This window comes from Pseudocercospora fijiensis, assembly GCF_000340215.1.
Source record: "Pseudocercospora fijiensis CIRAD86 unplaced genomic scaffold MYCFIscaffold_2, whole genome shotgun sequence".
NCBI lineage: Eukaryota > Fungi > Ascomycota > Dothideomycetes > Mycosphaerellales > Mycosphaerellaceae > Pseudocercospora > Pseudocercospora fijiensis.
This window is the reverse complement of record NW_006921533.1, coordinates 1,307,916-1,324,941: the sequence shown is the minus strand read 5'-3', so window position 1 is coordinate 1,324,941 and position 17,026 is coordinate 1,307,916. Positions and strand designations below refer to the sequence as shown.

At 51.6% G+C, this 17,026-nt stretch overlaps 5 protein-coding genes across 5 annotated transcripts; 2 read left to right on the top strand and 3 right to left on the bottom strand.

Annotated features, from left to right (window-relative positions):
* Positions 1-177: 177 nt before the first annotated feature.
* MYCFIDRAFT_202155 (uncharacterized protein) lies at positions 178-2,297 on the top strand. Its single transcript, XM_007924891.1, has one exon. It carries the CDS (start codon positions 507-509, stop codon positions 2,031-2,033), a length of 1,527 nt encoding a protein of 508 aa, XP_007923082.1. The 5' UTR covers positions 178-506; the 3' UTR covers positions 2,034-2,297.
* Positions 2,298-2,993: 696 nt separating this feature from the next.
* Positions 2,994-5,250, bottom strand: MYCFIDRAFT_161157 (uncharacterized protein). The gene has a single exon (XM_007924890.1). It carries the CDS (start codon positions 5,048-5,050, stop codon positions 3,158-3,160), a length of 1,893 nt encoding a protein of 630 aa, XP_007923081.1. The 5' UTR covers positions 5,051-5,250; the 3' UTR covers positions 2,994-3,157.
* A 497-nt stretch (positions 5,251-5,747) lies between these two features.
* MYCFIDRAFT_171412 (uncharacterized protein) lies at positions 5,748-7,726 on the top strand (the record flags this gene model as incomplete). Its single annotated transcript, XM_007924889.1, has 9 exons — positions 5,748-5,826; positions 5,857-6,004; positions 6,040-6,162; positions 6,211-6,469; positions 6,520-6,843; positions 6,875-7,018; positions 7,041-7,288; positions 7,326-7,492; positions 7,542-7,726. The coding sequence occupies 9 exons, from the start codon at positions 5,748-5,750 to the stop codon at positions 7,724-7,726; spliced, it is 1,677 nt and encodes a 558-aa protein (XP_007923080.1).
* Positions 7,727-9,640: 1,914 nt separating this feature from the next.
* Positions 9,641-12,343, bottom strand: MYCFIDRAFT_193779 (uncharacterized protein; the record flags this gene model as incomplete). The annotated part of the gene is made up of 5 exons (XM_007924888.1): positions 9,641-9,900; positions 9,997-10,538; positions 10,595-12,114; positions 12,197-12,237; positions 12,322-12,343. The coding sequence occupies 5 exons, from the start codon at positions 12,341-12,343 to the stop codon at positions 9,641-9,643; spliced, it is 2,385 nt and encodes a 794-aa protein (XP_007923079.1).
* A 682-nt stretch (positions 12,344-13,025) lies between these two features.
* MYCFIDRAFT_193778 (uncharacterized protein) lies at positions 13,026-15,977 on the bottom strand (the record flags this gene model as incomplete). Its single annotated transcript, XM_007924887.1, has 5 exons — positions 13,026-13,054; positions 13,182-13,380; positions 13,792-13,841; positions 13,924-14,001; positions 14,810-15,977. The coding sequence occupies 5 exons, from the start codon at positions 15,975-15,977 to the stop codon at positions 13,026-13,028; spliced, it is 1,524 nt and encodes a 507-aa protein (XP_007923078.1).
* Between the last annotated feature and the right edge of the window lie 1,049 nt (positions 15,978-17,026).

Here is a 17,026-nt window from a genome sequence, read left to right as displayed (position 1 = left end):
TACTATGAATCTGTACCTATTATTATTATTGCGAGTGAAGGGAAGAGGAAGCCACGATTTAAGCTTTCCATATCCCTGACTCGCTGCAGCCAGGGTCGTGAGTCATCACATGCTATCGGCAATTGAAGCTTTTAAGCCTCGATTTTACCTCAAATCAACACTGCGACACAGAACGAACACAAAACGAGAATACAGACACCGAGATCATAAGCACAACTGCAGTGCTCCCCCGAACCCACCGCCGACACCGAGACATGCTTCGTTCCTCCCCAACAGTATCCGAGATCGAGATCGCCCCTTCCTTGAACATTAATTGGCAGCGCTGGAACAGTATGGCTTTTCTTCACTAGAGGCCATGGCGTACACAACGCTTCTGCGCAGCCACACGAATCTGCGAAGAACGACATCACAGATCCTCGTGGCCCCGAGTCACTCCCAACTCACCAACATCGAGTGTATCAATTGAGCAGAATTCACGAAATCAAGTCAAATCCACCAAGAACAACATGTCTGAGCAGCAGCAGCCAGACGTGCTCAAGGCGCCCACCGAGCCCAAAGCTGAGACTCCTGCGCCAGCTGAGGGAGAGCAGAAGCTGTCGCCTGCCGAGCTAAAGAAGAGAGCCAAAGCAGAGAAGCAGGCGCGAAGAGCAGCAGAGAAGGAAGCGAAGGGAGAGCCCACAGACAACGCATCGCCAGCAGTGAATGGTAACGTCAACAGTGGATCATCAAAGGCGCCCCAACAAGGCAGTGACGGCAGCCAACAGCAACCGCAGAAGGGAAAGCAGCAGCAGTCACAGCAAAAGGGCCAGCAGAAGCAAGGAGGTCACGAGCGGAAGCCCAGTGGGCAGCTAGCAGGTCAGATGCCGGTGAGAACGCGCCGAGGCTCGCAAAGCGCGCCAAAGGAGCAGTCGAAGAAGCAGGACTCAAAGAACGTGGAGCTGTTCAGTCACCTGTATTCGCAGCCCCGACGCACCAACATCGATGGTGCCTCGAAAGACGTGCACCCTTCAGTGGTCGCACTTGGCTTTCAGATCGCTAGCTATGAGATCTGCGGAAGTAGCGCCCGTTGTGTAGGTATGCTCCATGCCTTCAAGGATGCCATCGCAGAGTATACCACACCAGCAGGAACCTCTCTTGCTCGACACATGACAGCCCATCACTTGTCGCCACAAATCGACTATCTGAAGTCATGCCGGCCCATCTCAGAGTCTATGGGAAATGCCATTCGATGGCTGAAGAAGCTGATCGCCGAAGTCGATCCAAGCACACCTGACTATGAGGCCATCGAGTTCCTTTGCGACAGCATTGACCAGTTCATCCGCGAGCGGATCATGGTCACAGATCAGGCCATCTCGGCATCGGCTTGCAAGCTAATCAAGGATGGCTCGGTCGTGCTCACTTACGCAAAAAGCGCCATCATCGAGAAGACTATTCTCAGAGCACACGGAGAAGGCAAAGACTTCCGCGTGGTTTGCGTCGACTCTCGTCCGCTATTCGAAGGCAAGAAGCTCGCTACCAGCCTCATGCATGCCGGTTTGCAGGTCGAGTACGTGCCGTTCTCCGGTCTCAACCGCGCCGTCGCCGATGCCACAGTCGTACTCCTTGGCGCGCATAGTATGCTCTCCAACGGCCGTCTTCAGTCACGCATCGGCACAGCCGCTGTCGCTATGGCGGCACACCGAGCCGATGTTCCTGTCATTGTGTGCTGCGAGTCAGTCAAGTTTAGCGGGAAAGTTGCACTTGACAGCATCGTGCTCAACGAGATCGCCCCCGCGGAGGAACTCCTCTTCCCACAGCCTCCGGCACCTGCGCCAGCTCCTTCAACGACCGGGAAGGGCTCCAAAAACGAAGATTCGGATGAGCCAAAGCTCAAGACGCTGAACGACTGGAAGGAGATTCCAAACCTCCAGATTCTGAACCTGATGTACGACGTGACCCCGGCCGAGTACATTCGCATGGTCATCTGCGAGTATGGAAGCGTTCCGCCCAGCTCGGTCCCTGTCGTGCATCGGCTTGCGAACGAAGGCGAGTAGCAGCCGCCTGTCGAACTAGCAGAACTCATGGACCTTGGAGGGAAAAGCACGTGGTCGTTGGACGATGGTGAAGTCTTGATCACCCCAGAGAAAACTGGGGACAGCTTTGTGATGATACGAAGCCCTATGGCTCAGATTCTGAAGATCAAGTCTATTGAAGATCGAGGATCGGGAGGCTAATCATCACGAATTGAAACATGACATGACAGCTTTGTTTTTACGACTAGCGGTCCAGCTTTGTGCGAAATGAACCTTTGAAAATTTACATTCATGCAGATCTCTCCTCTCTTCCATCCTTGCTAGCACTGATATGCTCTATATTGTCTCGTGTAGTTATCGATTCACATCTAACCCGCAGACTCGGAATTATCAACTACTCTTACGCCCCTCGATATTCAATTACACTTATTACATCTTCGACAAATTATCTCAAGCCTATACTAACTAACATCTCGCTTTCGACCTTCGCGGCTATCCTCCGTCGTCTTTGAAAAATCTTTACCCTAATATCTATACTCTACTCTACTCTATCCTAATTAAAAGAAAGCCTTATATAGTACAAAATTCTTCTCCTACCTATCCTTATCGATAACGGGAATTAGTCGATCCGTATCGTTATTTTTTCCAATTAATAAGATATAGAAGAAGAAGAAGAAAAAGTTAGTAGGAGGCTAAAAGAAGGAGAGAGAGAGAGAGAGAGTTAATAAGTTCCTAATAGGCAATTAAGAAGATAGACGTTAAAAGCTAGATAGTAGATAATAGATAGATATCGATAAGTTGAAATGCTTGTTTAACGTGAAATGCTTCATTTAGTGGTTGTGCCTAATTTCCTTCTCCGATGCTTCAAAAACGCTATAGGATAGATAAAAAGAAAAAAAAAAGTTGTCATCACACTGAAATAGATCGCGATCTCACAGCCGGCCAAATATCTCATCGCATCCTGCGAAGGAAAAAAAAAATAAAAAATAAACAATATTCTCATCATCCACAGGTGGTTGTTAATTGCAAGAAAAATCACCCCCAAACCCCCAAAAGCCCCAGTCTTCGCTTTCCATATTTTCTGCCAAAAACGCCAGAAATATCAGTCGTCGCTTCCCAATGGTCAAAAATGCCTGTACTGTTCTTCAAGTGCCACCGACAGGGACCCAGCCTCTGCCAATATCCATACTGCGGTTGATTCTTCCGCCAGGCGTCAGCGGTACATTGACTCTACCACTTCTTGTGGTCGACTCGTCTCCACTGTCCGAGTCGTACGCATCGCTGAGTCGCGCAAAGTAATCGGCCAGCCCACTGGTTGGACTTGCGATACTGTCATACTGCGGAGGTGGTGTGATGAGTGGTGGCGGTGGTTCTTCGTCTTCGAATGCGGGGGGGTTGAATGATGGTGCTCGCAGAAGATGGATAGGTCGATCGATCGATTGAGGTCGTCCTTGTCGACTTATGGCCTGAGGTCGTCCGATGTGATTCGCAGCGTGGATTGTCGGAGGTCGAGCAAGGCCCGGTGATTCGATCGTTGGTGTTGTAGATTGCTCGTTGTTCGTTTGCTGTCTGCTGTTGAGCGCGTGCAGGCCTGGCACGAAGCTAGTAGGTGAGTTGCGTCGCTGAGCGGCACCAGGACAGCCGCATTCATACTGATGAGAGCTAAAAGGCGTGGCCATAGGGGATGTGTACGCCGGTAGCATCGTATTTGCCTGCGTCGCACGGCAAGAGAGAATGTGGAACGGCGAGTCAATAGAGATCTCGAAATGTCTTCGCTTCGTGGGATCTTGTGCATCAGGCTTCGACAGACGCATCACAATCTTGATCCAGTGGTGCACCTGAATGTTCTGATATGTCGTATCGAAGTGTAGTCGCTGACTGCGATCTCGATCTTTCATCGTATGACAACTTGGCAATTGAACATTGAACTCCATCTCGGTCGGGCCAACACTAGAGTCACCGTTGAGGTTGCCCAAAAGATTTGTGGTGTCCACTGGTGTGACTTCCTCGCCTCGAGCTGCTCTCGCTCGCTGATCGTACGGAATGCCGCCTCCTGCTGTGACTCTCATGCTACTTCCCGGAAATGTGCTTGTCGGCGGTCCATCGGCACGCTTCTCGAAAAGCTGCACTTTCCTTGTTGGTTCCATCCGGTGCACACGCTTATTCGAGCAAAAATACTCGGTATTCTCGGTGATGAGCACCTTGATGCGGTGACATTGAACTTTCGCCAAAGGTGTCAGCTTGAACGCTATCGGTATCGATGTGCCCAACGGGAAGCTCTTTCCGGATATCACGATATCGTAGTGTAGCTGGTCTTCCCAATTCCTGCTAATCGCAATTGGCTCAACCTGCTCGAGAGAGCCCTCGGACGGAGCACGGATGAGTGTCACCTCCTTGGTTCCCACCAGGTTCGAGCGGAACGCACCGGACCGTTCAACGACTGCCTCTAGTTCGTACTTGACGGATCCCAGCTCGACGTCAATAGTCTCCGGTAACCGACTGTCCAACGGTAATTCGAAGTTGTAGATGTAATCTCCGGGCAGGAATGTGCGGTAGCCCTTCGCGGCGACGGTTGGGTTGTGATTGCCACCCTTCTCAAAGCTTCGAGACTGGTTGGCATTGATGGCCAGCTTCTTTGCCTCCTTCGACGTCAGGCCAACATTGAGCGTGGAGCCTGTATCGGTCGAACGGCCAAGCGGGTCCAGCCGTGTGGCTGTTGCAGATGCACCTTCCTTGAACAGCTGCACGTGGTCTGCATTGGTGCCTTTCTCCGCGCTTTCGAATTGGGCGTTGAAGAAGGGCCATGTATGCGACATGATGGTATCTTTTTCTTCGAATTCAACCTTCCGAGGTGGGATGCCTTCAGGCCATTTCGTGACAGCAGTGCCTTTGAACTTCAGCGTGATTCCTTTGATCTTGGCACTTTTCGACACTCGCAGATGCAGACCGCCTCTCAACATCGCAGTATTACCGGGAGCGTGGTCTGAGTTGTCAAAGCCTTGCAAGTATAGCACTGGCTCAGCCAGATGGATGCCCATGCTAACGCCATTGCCTGACGCGATTGGCTTTTCGTCTTCCAAGTTCAAATTGGGAATGACAGTCTGGTCGTTGACGACAGACGTGTCTATACGAGGCGAAACGCCTGTCCCACTACTGCTGACAGCCGGTGCTAATCGTGTTGAGTTGTCTCGTGCCTCACTGTTCAATCGTGGTCTTTGCAGATGAGCATTGATTGGACCACCAATGGAATGCCTGATGTTCCCACGCATTGCTGCCGCGGGAGCTGTAGGCGCTGCCGGCACTACCGCCGCACTCGCCCTCCTCGCACTCTCGGCCGACTGTGTGGAATTGGAGCGCTGCGTAGGCGTCCAAGACCTTCTCTTCCAGGAGTTATCTGTAGGAGTTGGTGTTTGGGAATCGGGCGTTGAATTGGTGTTATTGATGACAGGGCTAAGGAATCGCTTCACCCTTTCACGAGTAGTCGCCAGCTTGAGGAGTGACACCCGCTTCTCGGGGTCCTTTTCTTTGAAAGGGTATGGTACTTGATTCTTCTCACGCCTATCAAGTCTAGGATCGACAGACTTGATGCAAACTCGCCCAGGTCCTACACGGCGTGGTCGAAAGAGCCTCGGAGGTTTGTCGGTGGCGTCTTGGTACGTAGCAGGATCGTAGTAGAGGAGTCCGTATGTAGATGATCGATATGATACTGCCATTGCGCACCCCGCGTTAGTACAGATGGCCCAAGAGATAAGAATGTGGTGCGAGGGGAGGAAGGCGAGCTCGTGGTTAGCAGGTGGGCTTGACAGCAAGACATGTTCTGTAACATATCAAGATTTGTGGTGAGTGGTGCGCAATGTGCCAGGTAACGGGAGGCATGCATGCGGCTCGCCGCAACAACCAAGGCGAGCAAAAAATCGGACACACGGTGCGTCATGGGTCTGCCAACGCAAAATGGGCACTGGCGGTCTGGTGGCCCGGGACAGGGAGGTGCTGTGTTACTTACAATCGAAGCGACGGGTTGCCGAAGAATGCGATCGGTCGGTATCGAAACGAAGGGGCCGTTCCCGCGGCGAAAGCAAGACTCAGGCCTGTTTCATATGTATTTCCCAAGTCATCCAACTCCCAAACGACCGGCCTTCCAAGCTGGCGAGTCGCGGCGGCGCAATAATAATAATCCTACGCTGACGAAGAAATGAAGGCTGTGGTGTTTGGCAGTGTTTGGCACGCACACGCGCAGATTTCCCTGCCTGCCACCCGCACGTCAGACGAGCGATTCCGATTCCGTGGCGGAGACGGCACACCCTGGCACCAATCGACCGAGCGAGCTTCCTTGTCTTCCTCCTGGGCGCAACCTTGGCCAGAGATGCAGCCTTGAAATTGGCGAATTTGGGCCGGCCGAGCGTGACAAGCGCTGCGAAAGACAGCAGACCACAACCAGGCGAATAGCGGCGATCGGCGTGGAGTTGCGATGCAGCTGTCGCTGTTTCCAATCAATCAATCAATGCAGCTGCTGGGCCGCGAGTGGTCCAGCCGCATCAACGCAGCCAGCGACGTCCAAGCCAAGAAGGTGTCCAAGGACAAGAACGGACGAGTGTGGCTTCGCGCTGGGCGTGGGCGTGGGCGTTGGATAGAGTATGTCAGTAGTATGCCAGTGTGCCCGCATGCCAGTATGGGAGGGGCAGTGGAGGAGACCGAAGATACAGCAGCCCGCCCACACATCAATCAAACTCTGGTGCACGTGGACAGCAGAGTTATGTTGGAGAAAAGATGCTGCTTCATCATCACATGCAGTCTGTTTCTGCTTCGACTGCTCCACGTCATGGCCAACTGGGTGTCGTCGGAAGTGCTACTCTCGCACTAAGCTGGATCTGCAGGAACCTTACCGCTCCGCCGACCAAAGCCAGAATCAGAATCCTCTCACGCTTCCGGTGCGGTGCGGTATCGCTGATGAGCTGGGCTGGGCTGGGCTGGGCTGGGCTGGGCACGATCATAGAACAACATATCATGTCAACTCGGCGCATGCGGCAGGCCTCTTCCGGGCTGCCGAATATGCATGAGCCACGCAATCTTCTCTCTGGTGACCGTCTCGTGTCAGACCAGATGAGAGAGACGTATAGCAGTAGAAGGATTATTGCTGGCAGAGAAGACGGCAGAAGACTTATTGCTATGCCGGCTATCCGACAGCTCCGGCCAAATGAGTGCCGTGATGCACGCAGGGATGCTTGTGGCATTGTGAGTCTGACAGATGCATCTCGGCCGGTCACGCGAGTACAGCAGTAAGAACACTCCTTCTAGTCAGCGCCCATGACAAAGCGGCGGCAGTCTATTGTCACGCTACCAAGCTTTTCGGGCTGTGGGGCGTGCCAGATCATACAACAAGATGGATGTGCCAGATGGCGAGCACTGGCATGGATGCGGGGATGCCATCTTGCGTCAACCGCTTACAGTGCCTCTTGACGCTACTCAGCCACTGCTGATTGGTCACTAGGACGAGTTCGTCTCCAGGCAAGCAAGCTTTTGAACGATGAGATCAGCACCCGTCCGCCTGCCGCAAGCCCAAATTCGCATCTCTTTGGAATCGCCAACCATACCACGATCTAGCCGTTTTGGACTTCACCGAAGCGACTACGTCCAAAGCAGAGCACTGCAGCAGCCATAGTATGCAGCACCATGGAGAACGAGCCCATTCCGGGAGTGCCCAGGTACTAGCATGATCGCTCCGAAGCCGCGGTGCATTCACTGACGTCCAGCTTCACGCCTCCGCGGCAGCGCCATCTCTACAATTCTAAATTGAGCTATTGATGAGGTCTACAGACTACTGCAGCCATTTGCCATCGATTCTTCCCACCCTCACGGTTCACCAGGCATCGGAGCTACTTCCACCACTTCCAATGTAGCATTTGAAACAAACAGCTCCACATCTCCACGCTACCAAGCCAAATCCGAGTTTACTTTCTGCCAACAATTTCCTCGCCCGAATACTCGGGGCCTCGGGCACCAGCTCTCTTCCAACAACCAGGAAACACGTAGCGCTCCAAAATAGCCGCGAAGCATCGTCAACCTATGAAGCCACGTTAGGATCGGCTCTTGCAAGGTCAAGGTCTTCAAGTCTCGCTAAGTGTGTTTCAAGATTTCTCCAGAACTGGTGTAACGTTAGCATCACGATGACAACACCTTCGAGAACTGGAAATTCACGAGCAAGTTTGTTAATGAAAAGCGTTGACTCGTGATGGCGCAAAAAAATTGACAGGATGTCGCGAAAGACTGAATTTTCTAACTTCGACATCATCCCAGTGCTTTGGATCGGAAACAAAGTGATGGAACCCTGCAGATAGCAATAAGAATCTGGGAAGTGTATCAAAATATCAGGCTCGTGTATAATACTGCAGGTACAGCCCTACCAATTTGCAGGTACATATCCAATCTCTAACACATCGGTCGATGCTTTCCTTCTATCAAGATTCACTCCAGCTTTGTCGAACATCCCAATTACGGATTGACAGGTGACCACAACTTGCAACGGCAATGGTACACTTTGTTCCTCGTTGGGTGGGATTCCTCGAGACTTGTCCTTGCTAAGCCTCTTCTGAAGGCACATGAAGACCATCAGCATCCTTGTCCAGTAGCAAGCTACCGACTGCCCTCACTACTGATCCAGACGCTTAGAATCTCTCTGGCACTGTTGGATAGGTACAAGGCCGCACACTTTGGGATGTACGACCATCTTCCAACATCTCCATCAAACACCACTGAAAAATCCCGAGAATATCCCTAGCAAAACACATGCATACATTTATTTATCTCTATCTACCAGATACCACCTCATATGCACATGGCATCGCGAACGCCGGCCAAAAAAAATTTTTTTTTGATAGAACTAGTCGTACACGGCTAGCAACAGGTACATAACCAGGCATGTATCCTATTCGCACACATGAAGTGTAAGGTAAATACGAAGCACATGGCAACAGAAACGCAACGCAACGCAACGCAAGATCCCGGACGTACTTGACATTTCCCTGTTTTGGTGCGACTACACAACAAAGAGCACGCGCGACGTCACGGTCCTTCCAGAAACTCACCAGATCCATCCTCAATCCATGTTACGACCAAGAATACGGTATGTGAAAATCCTCTCATCATGCCATCGAAGATCTATTCCGTCGCCGCGTTGCCATGGTGTTGGTGTGGTGTGGTCCACGAGATCTGGTCATACTGCTTGAGACCTGGTCGTAACATATAGCCAAGGGAGATGCCAGATGCTGATGTGGTCTTGTTGCTCGTTGAGACACGGGTGTTGATCGAAAATCTTGTTCGTCATGATCTAGATACGCTGTCTTGCTCTGGAAGGTGTATTTTCCTATGAGCCCAGGCAAGAGGCAGTGAGTGCTCAGTGTAGCTGGCACAAGGTTGAGTATGCTATCAAGGTATGTATGTATGTTCAGCTATCGATTCCTTTTCTTGAAGTCATCATTCGTCCTCATCCCACATTACCCGGTCTGTTTCCACGCATGGACATATGCATTTGATCATGCGAACATGATGCCCCCAAAGACTGCCAAGCGCCGCGCTATGCAGGTAAAACAATTCGTTTACTTCCTTCCATTCCTCTCAAGAACATGCCATTCTCAAGCCTTGGTTCTGGTCCTTGCAGCCTTTCTGCTTCCTGCAGCCGCTGCAGCACCGACAGCTTCTTTCTTCATCGCAATTTCCTCACTATCTTTCACGCTCATCACTCGCCTACCAGAACTCTCTTCACTGCCACCGTAGCCAAGCTGTGTTCCCGGTGCTGGAACGACTTCCTGCTTAGAAGGCGCAAAGCCATCTGCAACACTATACTCGCCCTCCTCACCCCCAGCAGACATGGCAGGGCTTGCAGAGTGTCTGCCTGCGAGATTTGTCAGAGAAGCGCCCGACAGATTCCTACCAAGAGGGCGATGCTTTCTCTTCTCAGGTAAGTTGGCATGTGATGCTGCGTCCTGACCTGATGCCACGCGGCGGTTCAAGATACTTGCGAGGTCGGACGTGAGTTCGGACATCATCTTAGGCGCGGGGACCGTCTTCTCTTTTGCTGGGCTCGGAATGGCATTCCGGGGTGACTTCGGCCGTAATTCTGGCTCGTGACTGTCATCCTGAGGTGAGATGGTGACAGCCTTGTCGGTCAGCGGCTGGTCTGTATCCGTATTATCGAGCCTCGGTCTGGTTGACACATGCTTGCTCTCAGACGATTTATCGGTTCGTGGTTGTGATGCGTTCGGCGAAATTTCTTTCAATGGCAATGAGCCAGCATTTATGGTCGTGGTGGTGTGAGATGCCGTCATTCGCTGAGTCACGTTGTCATCCACGGGCATTGGAGGTGCTTCGGCGTCGTCTTCGTCGTCTTCATGTATGAATGGACCAGGTCGGGATTTCTTGAGAACCGGCTCGTCCGACTTTGCTACAGAACCGGCCTTGAGCACGAGTGAAGGTGTTGCATGACGCCTGCGTGTGTTCGACAGGCGTTTGGGATGCGACAGGTCATCCGTTCTGCAGACAGGTTGTCAGTGCTCCGACACTCACCTATAGGAATCACGGGCGCTTACCGCTTTCCTTGTCCCCGGGATCCATTGAGTTGGTGGCGTGCACTCAAGGCTGAACTGGCATTTGACCCTTCTGGCGTTAGCAGCTTATGGTCGTATGCAGGCAGCTGGAATCTGTAAACGTCAATGGGCACCTTTTCTCGCGATCTCAACGACGCCCAGAGCCAAGCTTGTGAGACCACCGGGATATTGTGTTTGGAGGCATAAAGCGCCTTCTCCTGCTTGACATGCTGGGAGGCGCAAATCAGGATCGAAGTTGACGGCATCAGTTGCTCCTGGTACTCTGCCCCCATCAACTTGACTGTCTCTGCTGTCATGCGGAAGTCGACCTGGTCGAATCCAGTCATAGAAATCCTCAATTTGCTGAAGGCCGGTATCAAAGCTTCCGAAAGAGGTTGACTCAGAGCATCATCGTCCGGATCGAGCTTTTGCTTGAAGTAGAGACAGCGCTCTGCCCACCATTCAGTTACGAGAAGCGTCCCAGGCGGCACGTCGGGCAGCTTAGTAGGCTGCGCATGTGGCATGAGAAGACATCGTGATTTGAAGAAGATGTTCTCAGATGCGGCCTCTAGCTCATCTCCACTGCGGACCACAACACCACCTTCCTTCTCGATCGCGCCACGCAACTGTCTAGTCTTCTTGGTGTCGAAGCCATGGATCAAGACGTAGTATCCGGCGAACAGTCCTGTAGGCTCCATGGGGTCGTTTCGCTCAACGACGTCGAGCACGTCACTTCGACGAGGTGCAAGGCTATCTCGTGTCTTCTGGACGTCCTCCGCACGTGTGTCTTGCCACGCATCGACCAAGGATGTTTCTACCTGGACCTCGTGCTGGCTGAAGCTCTGCCACATGTCCTGGCTTTGTCCGGCAAGTTTCATGCTGGCACTCTTCCGTAGCTTCTTCCTCGGGCCTTGTTCAGCGGGCGTTGTCGCGTCTTCTCTCCCTCTCTTGCCAAGTGCGCTCTCCGGCCGTCTTGGTTCTGTTCTGAAGGCGCCAACGCCCTGCTGCTCTCGCGGCAGCTCTGGCAGGTAGTAGCTCTCGTCTACGACCATACCCCGAATAATACAGTCCTCGAGCCACTTCAAGCCGACCACTCTTATACCCCATTGCTTTGCATGTGTATACTTGGCACCCTCTGGGCGAGCAGCGATAAGGTGAGTGACGGACTTGACAAGGTCAGGACTGTACTTGCCACCGCGCGTCTCGACGTCTCTCTCTATGCTCTTGCGAAAGTCTGGATCCTCAAAGCCAGTGATGCATATCTGAAGAGAGGCGAACGTCGGCATCTTGTGCTGTTCCTCGAAGCCTCGTAACTTCTCCGCGGTGAGGTCTTCTCCGTCTCGCCATGCTTCATTTACTTGATCAATAAATTCAGGCTGCAACACCTTCACTTCGGGTCGTTCTTTGGCAACATATTTGTACTTGGGAGTATCAATATCGCCGACAAGGAGATGCGTCACATCAGACGTCAGGTCCAGCTTATGGACTGCGCCCAGCTGCTTCGCAACCTCGGCGATTCGAGTCTTTCGGAGGAGATGATGGTCAGAATGTGCACAAAGTCATGAGATCGTATGGGGATGGGGATGGGCATTGGATCTCTCTTACTCGCACATCCTGCGTCAGCGATGTAGAGCACACTACCACGCCTGAAAGCGGCAGTGCATCTTCAGCAGACATGTCAGTGAATGGTTTGCAGTGCAATGCGGTGTTCTGGCAGTTTCGCGCCGTACCTGTGTCGTTCTTTGTCGCCATCGCTGCCACTGATGTTCAAAGAGACGCGTTCTTGCCTTCTTGGAGCTCGACGCGTTCCGCGGCTTTAGAGTTTTGCCAAGACTCACACCGGAGCTGGCTCCTGGTGCAAGACCCCTCGCGCTTCTTCCTACCTCCGTTCAGGCCTTTGTGCATTAAGGATTACGTTCCGCGGTAGTGGTGGTGATACAGTCAAATTTAGGGTTCTTTTGCCGACTTCCGATCCACCAATTACATACCACTCTACCTAATCCTTTGCCCAAAGGCCTGAAGCCAAACCGCTGATTTTCATCGTGGATTCCGCTATCAAAATACGATCTCGCTATACCAACGACAACCAGCAAATCCAATACGAGGAGGTTGTAGCCCTGCCAATTGCGAGTCTGACGATCCAAAAATCTCGTGTATGCGACATATACGCGCTAAGTTACACTAATTCAGCGTAGACAAACGAGTTAGGCGAGACCAGCAATTTATGTTTCCTAATGATAATTCTCGAATTTGTAAAGCAATAGTATCATTAAAATAGCGGATATTCTTAATTACTGAATTATCTAGGAACCGTCTCTATAAAGTGCTATACTACGGGTGATAGTTGTTGCGGTATTCGAGCCAATATATATATGCTAGTAGGTAGATAGGCGAGCCTGCACCCGCCTAGAACGGTTTATCGTCAGGCGCTTCGCTAGAATGAGATCTCGAATAGCGCTAAACCTAACGTAGTATAGTATAGAAATAGAAGTCACGAGCACACATACGAATTCAACTACGAAGCGCCTGAATGGAGGTAGCGCTTCTTCTATCGCTTCGCCTTCGAGGCATTCGTTTCCTTTTTTCGTACGTATTCCGGCAGCGAGCCACGACCACCAACGATCCACGACCACCGACTGATCCACCACCGACTGATCCACCACCGACTGATCCACCACCGACTGATCCACCACCGACTGATCCACCACCGACTGATCCACCACCGACTGATCCACCACCGACCGAGCCGCGACCAGCGAGCGAGCCACGAGAGCTATTCGAGCGACGACCTAGCTAGCTATTCGCTATTCTATTCGAGCGACGAGAATAGAAGTCTATAGATGCCATTTATCCCAGTGAGAGATCTATATTTGCCAACAATGTTACATCAAAGCGACCAGCGAGCGAGCCACGAGAGCTATTCGAGCGACGACCTAGCTAGCTATTCGCTATTCTATTCGAGCGACGAGAATAGAAGTCTATAAATGCCATTCATCCCAGTGAGAGATCTATATTTGCCAACAATGTTACATCAAAAATCAAGTCATATTTTCCCGAATACGAGTATAAAAAAAACCCCCAAAGTCCAGATACGAGTATAAAAGCATACCCTTACCGACTCTCAATACTTAGTCCGTAATACAACTTAACATTATAAAATCCAACACCAACACTTACACTACTATGCTCTCTATACTTACCATCACTCTCGCTCTCGCCTTAGCCTTAACCGTGTCGGCAATTGATCCCGCTAGTGCATGTAATTGCACAAAACTCAGTGCTTGCATAGGAGAAGGAGCTTTTGGATGTCTACTTAGTACAACCGGACATACACGCCGTACATACTGTGTGGATAAGACTGAAGATCGAGGCTGTGGGGACGCGTGCTCGATTGCCGGGTTTCGGCATGCCTATAAGAAGAGAGAGTAAGTAGCGAGCGAGTCTGCGAATTTTTGACGAGTTCCTGATAGACGATGTAATAGCACAGACTACAACTGGTGTATGTGCAGCAATGCGGAGGCTACTGAATACACACGCCCTTGTACAGGCTAGTTAGGTGGAGGGCGGGGGCAAATTACCTGCCAGTTGGTGCTGATCTGCTGGATCACCTGCTGATACTACCTACATCAGCCAAATTGCCACGCAATATTTATGAGCTTCTCGCGAAGGGATACTGGGCTTATATATTGCCCGGCACCGCGCCCCCGTTAAGATACTGTAGCACCTTGTTTCAGACGAGCACCAATACATATAGTCCAATAAGCACGGCAGCCATGCCTCTCTCATGCGTGTCCAGTCCCATCGCTGCGACTGTTGGCGTAGAGCATTACTCGACTCAATCCAACCTCCCTATGGCAAGTGAATTCTTTGCTACTATTTGACAACAAATAGATCCGGCTGCCTATTGAAGGCTGAGCCACGGCATATAATAATTACATTTCAGCATTGCAACTCCCAAGTGCAACTTCCCAAGAGGACAACTCTACCCGCCAGAGTCGTTGGTGCTCTCGCTCGACCTATGCTCATCATGAGATTCATCCTGACCGCTTTCCACTTCGCTGTTACTATTTGAGCTTTGTTCCATCGGGCGTTGTATTTCCCCTGCGCTGGTAATTTCGTCATCATCATCCTCATCGTCATCGGATCTTGAGACGGGTTTGGCTTCTATCCCAAGCCTGCCTTTGATTACTTCGGCAATGGCTTTTCGCCGTTTCCTACCTCTACGGCCCTCTCGACCCATGGTAAGGAAATGGGATTCCTTAGGAACGCCGACGCCAAGCTCCCAGTCATCAACGTATTCGACCGTGTCTCGCCACGAATTTGCTTTGCTTGGCTCCGTGCGAGCACGTGGAGCCTGTTGATCATATGGTTTCTGGTTCAAGAGTTCTTGATGAGGGTCTAAACGAAGGCTTCTCCAAAGCAGCAGCTCTCCCTGCCTGCTGCTGCTCTGATCCATGGCCTCCAGATAATTGTCTTCGGCTCGAGCGAACTCTCCAGGACTCAAAGCACGCTTTCGCTTCCTTGATCCAGGTCTGGGTGAGCCTGGCTCCGAATCGCTGCCATTGTCGGCCTCAGAGGTATGATCAGAATGAGCGTCATCTTCTGTGAAGAGGTCGCTATCTTCCATGAATTCCGCGATGTCCTCTGCAAACACATTCGTATTCTCGTGGTCGCTGCACTCAGACGTTACATCGAGCTCATCGACAAGCTCTCTACGAACCTCTTTGGAAGTCAGTCGATATCCGAACTTTTTCCCTGGGCGCCCATCTTGGTATCTCTTAGAGTCGCTGTACACTGCCAGACGATTCCGCTCTACGACGTCGGCCCAATATCGGTGCCATTCTGGTTTCATGCCAAGCAGATCGACAGCCTGGTGAACATCCACTTCTCTGATCGCAGCCAGCGGAGTCCAGTCGGAGCGGCTAGAGTCTCCAGCTCGCAGACGTGTCATCGCCTGGAAGATCGCAGCTTGAACAAGGCGCCGAGTGAGGTTTTCGGCAATGGTTGTCAGGTCTTCTAACGCACTCTTGTAAATGGCTGGCTCGCTAGAGTCTTCGAGAATGGGTTTTGTATGATTCCAGTTTAGATGCTCTTGCTCACCGTTGTTCATGAAGACATTCCTCATGAGCTGCAGGAGAATGGGAAGTCGAAAAAGAGAGGCTTGGGCTGACTTAGCTGTTGTACGTGGGGATGGTGTAGATACAGAGTCGAGAGCGTCTGCACCAGATGATTCGTCTTGATCAATATCTGCACGGTCTTCCTGCTGTTCGTACAGAAGCTCATCGTGGTCCGCAACTTCTTCGTTAATGAGAAAGTCATGCCCATACTTGGCGACATCGGCAAGCAATTCGTGCTCGTAGCTTTCTATGGCATGACGATCGGCCATAGTTTCTAGCAATGCTTCACATTGTTCTGAAACCTCTAAAGCTGGAGGATAATAATCTGTCTGTGTAGAAGATGCCTGCTGGTCTGCTACTCCTTTCTGCAGCAGTGATAGATATACAAACACTTCGTAATGACTTTTGGTGCCAACAGCGCGGGAGATGCCAGGAGTGTCGTCCAGGCCGTGAGTGTCTAAAGCACGAAAGAATGCATTCTTTTCCTGTGACGTCCAGAAGGACGCTCCAATTTTAGACGAGGCCAGGGGATGTGAGTCTTCGATCGAGTGGCCGTGTACTTCAGAAATCATGCTCTCTAGAATACTTTCATAAGCTGATGCAGCGTGGGTGTCTACTTTCTGACTTGACTGAGAGGTCCGTGACTGGTCGCGCTTGGATTCGCGGGATTTGCCTTTGCTGGATTGCCTTGAGCGAGATTGCCCTTCGCTGGATTGCCCTGAGCTGGGCTGGACCAGCGAGTCTGATTTGTGGACGAGTCGGCGTGATTGTGGTATGGGCGTCTGCTGCGTTGGCTCATCCTCTCCCGGCCTGAGTTGAGCTTGGTGAGTTTGGCGACTTTTTCTTTCAATAGAACGGCCTGGTCTTTCACTGTCTGAAGTCGACCGTTCGTCGTCATGTTCGCTTTTGATATATTCGTCTTCTGAGGTGTCGTCAGCCATCTTGAAAGCGTTGCGGGGACGAAGGTGGTTTTATGGGTGTGATCAGTGGTTGCGTAGCTTGCGCAGCGTTGAGGCCTAGAATAGTCGGGATCGAGGCTGCCAAAATGTGTGGAGTGGAGGACGAAAGTGATGGTCCGCCTGGTCGCAAGCGCAAGCACAACGACGACTGGAACTCTATTGCCAACCACTTCTCTTCGATCTTCGGTGATTAACAAGGCTGTGCTCCTGGAATGCCGACGAAACTGCGATAGCATGAATTCTGCTAGCGAGGGACAACGATCGCGCCAGAGAACAGCTCCAGTCACAATCTACGCACCATGATCACAACAGACGCGCCGCGACGACGAAGACAACGCCGGACCATAGCAGAGCCTTGG